Genomic DNA, 10425 nt, shown 5'->3' with positions numbered 1-10425 from the left:
TTATTACTACTTTATTCTGGAATTATGACTAATGATTTTACTCCTGTGCAATATGACCTAAATATCAAATGAAAATAGTTTAGTGGAAACTCGATGCAGTAAAAGTAGGTATTTGTCACTATGAGACTGAAATGTTCAGCGTACAGGAGTGTCTGGGGAGATATTCTGCCATTTGTCAGAAATACATTTTTCTTAGCTGCTTTTTTAAGGAGGGACTGTGTTGCCCTATGTCCTCTTTAAAATACCACAAAAGGATTGGATACAAGTCAAATGACAGACTTGTCTGGACGTAGTTTTCTTTTTTTTTATCTTCTTCTTTAAAAATGCATGTGTGATTTTGGCAGTGTGCTGTGGGACATTGTCATGCTGTGGAATATTCTTTTTATCTGCCAAGCTTCTACAGACTGTTACTCATCTTGTCAGAAAGCCCCCCCCCCCCCCCCCCCCACACACACACACACACACACAACGTTTTGATTATTCAATAAACAGATATACAAAGGGGAGAGAAAAAAACCATGTTAGTTTAAAAAAAAACAAAAAACAGGACATCAAGACAAAATGCATAAGCAAACAACAAAGACAACAAAGCCAGTTTTCAGTTGACCGCATGTCCCTTACAAACTTCACAAAGGGTCCCCAGACCTCCCCACATTCCCTCTGTTTGGCCACCCTCTCTAATTGGAGATTTGACACCATTTGTTTTGTCCAAAGTCCAACAGTTGGTTTGTGGGCCTCTTTACAGAGCTATTGCCATTTTGGCATTCAGGAAACTGATGTTCATCAATATTTTTTTTTTTTATTATAGTGATGTTATTTTCAATGCAGACCAAATACAAACAATTTAAAATCTAATGATTTAAAAAAAAATCTTGTTGCATGTGACTGACCTATTCCCAAATGCTCTAATCTCTCTGGACTGCCAGACACAGTGAATATTGTTCCTTTAACTTCTGTGCATTTCATGAATACATTTGGTATTTTTCTATTGAACTGATTTAGCTTTGCAAGAGTTATGTGTGTTCACATTAGCCAGTTATAACGAATAAGTCTGAGCTATGTGTTTATTGTCTGGCTATAAATTGGAGCACAGGTGGATTTTCACTCCTCTGCTGAAGTTTCTGTTTCCAGGTCTTCCTGCCAAGCACAGAGCTCATGTTGTGAGCTCTCAGATGAGCAGGATGTAAACATATTATAGAATTCAGATAGATGCCTTATTTTAAACTGTTCTTTGTTGTCAATGTTTTGACAAGTGACTGTTGGGGTTTAGTAACTATCTTGTTCTAATTTGATTTTACAAAGCTTCTAAGTTGTAGGAATCTAAAAAACATGAAAAAGTTTTATGTTCAGATGAAACTTATGTGTCAGTTATTCAAAAGACATCATGATGTCAGAATTTGATGGATAAAGATCTTGGATCTTTTTGAGTCCTTTAAAGGCCCAGCTTTCCTGGTGGTGAACTGGTTACCCCATAATGGACTGCATTGTGACAAAAAAAATCTTGTTTTATTAGATATTTTCTTACATCGTACCAGATTTTAATCATATGCTTAGCTACTAGGTTGCTGGTCTGTCTTCGTATATTTTTCACTGTGTCTGAGTACAGGTACAAGAGAAGGGGGGGTCTTAGACTCAGAATTTCAATTTCTGTCCATTATGGAGTATCCTTAGTTGTTGGGGTTTCCTTGGTTTTGGGAGTAATATAAATAGAGCTCCACTCATAGAAAGTGGAAGAGTCTTATTCTGAAATGTTCCTAGAAACATTTCCAGCAGTAGTATTAACAATTTGGTCATACATTTTTATGTAAATCTATTGGTAAACCATCTGGTCCAGGTTTCATACAGTCAATTCAAGATCAAGATTCCTTCAGTATCATTTTCTTAAGTATTTGCATACATAGTAAATATGAAAAAAAACTTCCTCTCCAGAGCAAGCACTTAAAACTGAAAAATAACAACAACAACAAAAAATAAAACATTTAGATACATAAATAAAAACAATGACAATTAAAATCATGCAGTGGTGTCTAAAAATAGCAGCAAGTTAAAATGTAACAGAGCAGAAGAATAAAAAGTGCCTGTACTGTACATGATGGAGATCGTTTTAGAATGCAGCAGGTTATTGTAGTCATTGTAAAAAAAAAAAAGTAGTTTCACTTCAAATTTCTTCTTTGGTAATTTCTAAATCGAGTTGCCATCTAGATTCTTCTTAGACAGATGGTATAGTTAACTCAACTAAGAATCTGTTTGTATTTTTTTCTTTTAGGTCTCTCTTAATTTCTGTATCGTACAGTTTTTCATAGAATGTTTCAAAGGCACTGTTAATTTCCAAAGAGTCTGTAGTAGTAACACTGGTCAGACAGTACTTTGTTATATTTGCATGCATCCATGGAGCCATCTATAAATGTATTCTACTCTATAATCTTTAGCACTTATACAGCGCCATAATCATTACATTGATCCCACGTTTCCTCTGTCTCCTTTCATTAGTCCAGCATTGTACCAACTGTGTGATCACAAATCTAGTCTTTTTTACTTTAAGTACTACAGCTACCCTCAAAAAGTATGTACCGTTGCACGCTTACAAATGGGGCAATCGATTTCATTACAGTAATAGCCTACTTAAACTTTTACCACCAAAGTCTATAACAAAATCAGCTGTCATCATCTGCTGGCTCTCGGCTGTATCAGAGCCCATGAAAAGAGATACACAAAATACACTGTATATGTTTGCATGTGTATAAGCGTATATAAATATTGTTTTATGTATCCTGTCTGGATGCTGCTTGTTTAAATGTAAAACATTTTTGACACATGCAAAAGTGGACAATAAAGTTGTTATGAATATGAGTATATTATGGTTCAGTGTTTACAATAATAACTGCATAGGTGGTTAAGAATGTTAAATATCAAACCAAATTTAATTTCATTTATCTGTATTGAATTTCCAGAGGCATCACATATATCACTTTTTATCCCAACATTTCTTCCTTTTCCTTTCCTCTGAACCTGGATGTGACTGCTCTTGACTTTTAAAAAAATCAAAGCGGTAAACAGCAGCTTTCATCGTGTTAGCTAAAATATGTCAACTAATGCTGGCGAAGTTCACTTATTAAAAAAAACACTGATGTAATTCGCCACATGTAGTGGATGTGCTATATAAATATTGCAAATCCTTTCATTTATTGATTTCTCATTATCAAAATTGCAATTCTTTCTTTCGTATTTACAAATTCAAATCATTTTGAACTTAAGGAACTGCCTGATGAGGCTCCTTCCAGATCAGGCAGACCAGCGCAGCTTGGATCACCGGAGATCGCCGCACAATGCAGCTGGTTTAATCATAATGAGACATTTTTTGTGACGTTTCTGTCCAATTCGCTCTGACGTCTAGCCAACGTAACCAACCATAATATCGTGAGATCAAGACGGCTGTAGTATTCATATCTATGGTTAGAGCATAGGGACGACACAGCTGCCCTCCAGCTACTGCACTGTCTCAAAGCATGATGGGAAACGTTTGACTCCAGCCTGCCTGATCTAACAGCTGATTGATTTAAAAGTTGACTACGCAATATGATGTTTTCGATTAACTTGATTTACAGATATTTCAGTTGCATATGTTCATTTTAAAGGTTTATTTAGCCGGTGTGATTGGTGCTTATGGGCCAGATAGTCTGAACACATTTAATATCATAAACTGCAGACAACGTGTAATTTTGTCTATGAACACTGGGCTAACTTAATTCTTTAAGTATTTAGCAACACTTAGATTTCTGCTAATAAATGTAAGGATTGCTAAAATAACATCTGTACAGGTGTTTCCGTCTGTTAGTACTTTTTAAAAAAACAAGCAGACAAAGTTCTTTACGGGTATTAAAAATATGCAATGCAATCAAGAAATAAAGACATAGATTGATTGAACTAGACTTTTTTACTCAACACTGATATAATACATGTTTTGTTAGATTGCTTTAATAATAAAGAAGTAATACTAATACTTTCGATATTCAGTAAGATTTCCAAATCAATGTATTATAATTAATTTTTCTAAATTGACCTTGTGTTTTGAAACTCACATCTTCCAGCTTCCCCCTTTTTCTTTGCCATCATTTCAGAATCAGCTGAGCTGCAGTGTAATAGATTTAAATTCTGCCAAAACCAGTCAACACATTAGAATTTACTGTTTAGAAGTATTCAATATTTATTCCCTTTCTGCGATAAATAATGTTTAACTCACTGCACCCTCAAAAAATAAAATTAAATGAATCACATTTTGGGAAGATCCCCGGTTCAAATCCTGGGCCTGGGCCTGGGATCTTTCTGCATGGAGTTTGCATGTTTTCCCTGTGCATGCATGGGTTCTCTCCGGGCACTCCGGCTTCCTCCCACAGTCCAAAAATATGCTGAGGTTAATTGGTTACTCTAAATTGCCCATAGGTGTGAATGTGAGTGTGATTGTTTGTCTATATATGTAGCCCTATGACAGACTGGCGACCTGTCCAGGGAGTCCCCTGCCTTCGCCCGAGTCAGCTGGGATAGGCTCCAACACCCCCACGACCCTAGTGAGGATAAAGTGGTGTATAGAGAATGGATGGATGGACATTTTTCTCTAATTCCACAACTTTGGATGAAGTTACATTAAGAGAATAATTAACAACAATTAAAAGGCTGTTAGTTAACTGAATTATACTATCTTAAACCGACATCAGAGCCTAATCTGTTACCATCCTTAAATGTATAAACTTACTGAGGAATAATCCACTGCCAGGCTTTAATAAACATGTTCATTGAATTTGGATGTGCTGATAATAATAAATCATGTTTTAAAAAATGTCTTATCTTGTAAAAATGTATCAAAAAAACTCCTCTGTTACAACTCCACTGCGCTGCTCGTACTTGCAGCTAACTTCCAGCAACTATTGAGACGCTCCATGATCCATCACTTCTGTAAAAAACAGTCCTTTGGAGTTTAGGCGACTTTTCTTTAAAGGGCTCTGCAAATGACATACTATGTACTGGAACCATAGACTGAATACGACTTGTTCCGCTCAGTTTGTGTGAAGAAATTCAATAGAAAAAGAGTGTGTCACACTTGGCCTGCTCTAGCTGACAGACGGTCAGCTTGAACTTACACTACATTGTTATTTTTAAAATAAAGTGTTTATTTTAGAAGCACTACAGACGTGATAAATATGAATGATAAGCAGTTTGAAACAGATAAAAGTTTGCTTTAAGAAATTCAAAGGAGACAGCATGTTTCATTTGGATCTATCTATCTATCTATCTATGAGCTTCATGTCTTTTAATTTATTCCTGTGTTTTTACTGTTGGTCTCAACCCACAGATGTACAGCGCCATCAACTGGCGGGAGCGCAATTCTTCGACAAGATTATTTTCGGTTTGCAGTGGCACTAGTAAAGTGCACTGCATTGTGTTAAGCCATCTCCTGTCAGCAGTAATGACTTCAGACTGCTGGCTGTTTGCCTGCTTCCATGTCTGCCTGCCTGCTGACAGCAGGCTGACAGGCAGACCCGTTAGTAAGATAAGGACTTGCTGTGGCTCTTTAAAAGGCGTGGTGACCACGGGATGGACTACAGAATGGTATGTAGCTGGCAAGCCAATATACAACATCCTGGAGAGGAGGTTTGATCTGAGGTTGGATTTGGATCCAGGGAGAATCGAAAAAACCACTAGACAGGTAGGCATGCTTGTTTCCCAAATCTAACACTGGCCTTGTATTTTAACAGCCGCCAGATGGCTCTCTCGATGTCTGTGGTCTCATGCTGTCTTTTAATCATAAACCACCCAGTTTGAAAATGGCCACAGATGAGCTCACGTCCAAACTCAGCCGTCGGCTGCAGATAGAAGACGGAACCGAGGAGCCTGTTGCTGTTGACGTCCCCGGACAGCAGAACGGGTCGGAGGACAAAGCGAGTACGGCCAACGCAGACTCGGAGTTGGGGGCCAAGCTACTGCGGCGAGGAGAGCTGAACGAGGGGCAGGGAGAGCACGTCCAGCCCAGCATGAAGGTCTTCAACCCTTACACCGAGTTCAAAGAGTTCTCCCGGAAACAAATCAAAGACATGGAGAAGATGTTCAAAACGTGAGTGTGACAGTCTGGACACAGTCCTGAACGACTGAAGGCCTCATCTTTATCTTTTACATCTCAGCCAGAGGTTCCCCATTTGAGTCAGTCAGGGAAGTAGATCCAGATCAGGCTTGTTCATACCAGGAAGTTGACTTATTTGTTTAGTCCAATTATTAGTCCTACAGCAATTTGAGATTTGGGTCTTACGTTTTAAGGAATAAATGGTTAATAATAAGTAAAACAAACAAAAAAGAGTAACTGTTGCAGATGTAAATATAATGTATTCATGTGTTTCCGGAGCATGACTGATTGCAAAGTGAGGATATTATGCAAGCCAGTAATTAGAAGTCAGATAATTCTCACTCAGTGCAGAAAATTGCGTTGTGTTCTCAACTGTCTGCACTAGATCTAATTATGAGTTTAAAAATGTTCAGGATCTAAGCTGTTATATATCTGTTTGAAATATAATTGCACCCACACAATTAGGTGAGTCTTCACAACACAAAGGCAATCACTGTTTGGATTTACCAAGTAGTGAAAACAGTTGCATAGTCTCCAGGAAATGAATCTTAAGTCAGAGTATGTCCCTTGAAAAGATGGAAAGAGGACTCAGTATAAGCTGTTTTTGTTTTGTCCTGTCCCATAGTGATCATGGGATCTTGTGGCATGAGCAATATTATGGAGGCATATAGAAGCAGATGGTGAAAAATATCTGTCAGCAGGACATAGTCAAATGGTATGGATGTTATTATTTGTGTGAGGGTTAAACTATACTTTGTTGCAATAAAACCATCAGTCAATTCCTCTACTGCACTTCTTCTTTCACAGATGCACTGAGGGTTGTGAAGATAAGAAGTATTGCTTTATAAATTGAGATTTAGGAGGAGGGAGAGGCCTTGTCCAGTGATGTTGGGGGTTGCAGATTATTAATCATTCCATCATAGAAAATCAAAGATTATAGGAGTCTTTGGAAATTCTAAACTGCCATGATATCATGGTCTTTACAAGTGTATGTCATATGTTGTTCACAACTGTATGAGCTGTAAGCAGGTATGATTTAAGAGTGAAAATTCCATTAATTACAAGCAAAGTGGGAGAAAATTACTTAAGAATAATCACAAATGGAGATAACCTGCCTTTTAGCTTAGCTAGGTTGTAGAAAGTGCCTTACAATATGTATGTCATTCACTTATTCACACACACGGTCACATATCAAAGGCAGTAGAATTGCCATGTGAGATGTTTGCTTATTATCAAGCACAACACTTTGAAGGGCACATGGTGGGACCACCAACTCTGCAATTAGTCAGTCTACTCAACCACATGTGCAACCAGTGACTCAAAAAACATATATACTTGATCTTACATATTACTCCAGGAAGTTCAATTACATCAGATTTTATTTTCAAAAAATGATAGACTGAGGCATAGTCTACCTTTTGTACTTGTGGCATAGGCCTGTTACTTAGATGACATTGCCTGTTTTACTGTGTGTTTGCAGTAAATCTAAGATATGCATAGTGATTATGTGTTCTGTTCACGATTTTTCAGTGTGGTGACAGCTTTCGGAAAGGAACTGTCCCTGAGTATGTTTGTCTATGCTTTGAGTGACGTGTAGCACCTACCAGAAGGCAACAGTCAAACGTGGTGTCCAGTGTGGATGAGTCCTAAAATGATGGTACTCGCTCTGCTGTGATAGCGAGAGCTAGCCATGTCTTCAAGGCAGGGCAGAGAGCAACCTGTAATCTTTTGCATTGTGTTGATCACCATCTGCAGAGCTCTCCGTTCTGCTGCAGAGCAGCCAGTGTACCACACTGAGATGCAGTAAGCTAGAGTGCTCTCTACAGTATTTCTGTAGAAAGCCACAAGCAGCTTCTCCTCCAGGTTGCTTTTCCTGAGCACTCTCAGGAAGCAGAGTTGCTGCTGGACCTTCTTCACCACTGCTGTGGTATTGACAGACCAGGAAAGATCATCACAGATATGGATGCCCAGAAATCTGAATGAGTGGACCCTTTCCATTTGGTTCCCGTTGTTGTAGAGTGGGGCTGCACTGCCCTTCTTAAAGTCCATAATTATTTCCTTTTTTTTTTTTTTTGTAGTATTCAGTGTAAGAGGTGGGGACCGAGTCAGACATGGGCAGTCTGTTCATCAGAAAGTCTTTAATCCAGCCGCAGATGGGGATGGAGAGGCCTACATGAGAATGTTTCTCAGCTAATATGTCTGGGATTATATTGAGGGGCTGAGCTAAAGTCTATGAATAGCATCCTTTCATAGCTTTCTGATGTTCCAGGTTGCTCAGCGTGGTATGAAGAGCTGTGATGATAGCATCTGCAGTGGATCAGTTTGCCCAAACTGATGTGGGCCAAAGGTGGGGGGCAGGTTAGTCGTGATGTGCTGTAAGACCATTTTCTCAAAGCACTTCACAATCACAGGCATAACTGCAACTGGTCTGTAATCATTTAGACTGTCATTTAGAAAGGTCTTAAAGACATTTGTTTTGATTTTGTTGCTTTTCACTTAATGTGCAGCTATACTTTCCCCTTCAGTAAGGGAATTTTTATTTTTTTATTTTTTTTCTGTTTATTTGAAAAAGGACAGCGTGCAGTTACATTAAAAAGATGGCTGCACCAGATTTAGCATCATGCTAATTTCCATCTGTAGTCCTTGAATGTCCTCATATTGACTGTGAGGTTTTGTTTTTGCATGTTCACGACTAAGGGCTTTTTCTGTGCAATGCTCCAGCACACATTCTTCAGGTTCCTTTCATGACCAGTCTTGTCCTGGCATTTTAAATGAATTGCTTAATTATTGTCCAGGCACAGTTTGCACATGCATCTTCAGAGGGTCAGAAGCATTTACAATGCGAGGCCAAGACAGTTATTCGTGTAATTGCCAGGCTAATCACGCTCTGTCATTTCATCTAGTAAAACAAGTGAAAAAAACAGGCACGACACTTTCTGCATTTAAACTCAACCTCTGTGTTCTAGCTTTGAGCACTAATCTCAATTTCAGCCAACAGTAAAACATATGTATTCTGTGCAAATAAAACAGGATCAGCATTTGGTTGAGTTATAGTTAAAATTTTAGAAATTTAACCTGGAGTCAGTTGCAGACATCACATTTTTGTGATGGGAAAGAAGAAAGAAAGAATGCATTTACAGATAATCGGAAATACTCGTATATGGGTCAAGCTGCTTTGAAAAGTTCCTGTTTGACACAGGCTGATCGCTTTTCCTCCAGTATTGCTGCTTGCAGCTTTTTTTAATGTCATCAACCAAAACCTCATTCAAAGTACTGCACGCTGGACACTGACTACATTGGGCTATTAACCCTTAGGGCCCTGGTGGGGTTTAGGTCCGTTTTTGACAGTCTGATTTTACCTTTATATTTCACCTTAAAAGCTGTTGATCTTGCTTTGCTTGGTATCTTTTTTTTCAGCACAACCTCACCTGTGTGATTCTATAATTATTTATACGTTTTGATATAATGTATGGACACACTTGACCTAAAATAGCAGAAAAAAATACAAAGTCCAAGTAGAAAAAAGTTAGATTGTTTTGCTGTGGACACCATAAACATGTGTAATGAATCTTTTTCAGAACTTATAATGTGAATATAAATTGTTTGTCATAAAATAATGTACAAATTTAGCAGTTAACACAGTTATATACCACTATTTGCACTAAAATGCAGGAATTTCTTTTAGGCGTTTTTGCACAACTATTTACAAAATCAAGAGGAGTCACAATAAAATTTTACATAAATGAATTTGTACCATTCCAAAAAGCTTTTTCTGTCCGCCACAATCTATACAATGACAAAAACAATGGAAACAGGCTTTAGGACCACAGGGAGAATCAAGAGTCCTGGTGTTCTCCATTGCTAGAATATGTTTATTATGAATATTATTATTGTTGTTTTATTATTATTTTATTTTTATTATAATTATTATTATTATTTTTATTATTATTAGTAGTAGTAATATACTACATCTGAAACAAAATCTTCATTTTCTGTGCATCTTTGGTGTCAAGCAGAGAGAGTGATCTGTGGCCAAAGCCAGTGAAGGACGTGCTGCTCTCCCAAAGAGTGATAACTATCACCTGACTAAAAAAATAAAATAAAATGATAGAAAGTTCCAAATCCGCACTTTGGCCATCTCTCCTCTGTGTATTTCTAGAACATTCCACTCTCTTACTATGAACACAGAGACTGGGGGCGTGTCTGTGTGGCCGCTCCCATCAGAGCGTCTCTGTCACTCAGCTCCAAGTTTCTCAGTCACCTTTGGGGAAATCTAGTTCGCATTTTTACTCCAGAGAACGCCAGGTTTGTGA

General features: G+C 38.0%; 1 protein-coding gene across 1 annotated transcript in view; it reads left to right on the top strand.

The window, feature by feature from the left end:
• Nucleotides 1–5416: 5416 nt before the first annotated feature.
• Nucleotides 5417–10425, top strand: part of efhd2 (EF-hand domain family, member D2) — a 34778-nt gene continuing 29769 nt past the window's right edge. The window contains 2 exon segments of the mRNA XM_051949442.1: nt 5417–5701; nt 5813–6106. Coding sequence (XP_051805402.1) covers nt 5820–6106 — 287 coding nt within the window. The 5' untranslated portion in view covers nt 5417–5701; nt 5813–5819.

Source organism: Acanthochromis polyacanthus, chromosome 6 (assembly GCF_021347895.1).
Source record: "Acanthochromis polyacanthus isolate Apoly-LR-REF ecotype Palm Island chromosome 6, KAUST_Apoly_ChrSc, whole genome shotgun sequence".
NCBI classification, from domain to species: Eukaryota; Metazoa; Chordata; class Actinopteri; family Pomacentridae; genus Acanthochromis; species Acanthochromis polyacanthus.
This window is presented reverse-complemented; position numbering and strand designations above follow the sequence as displayed.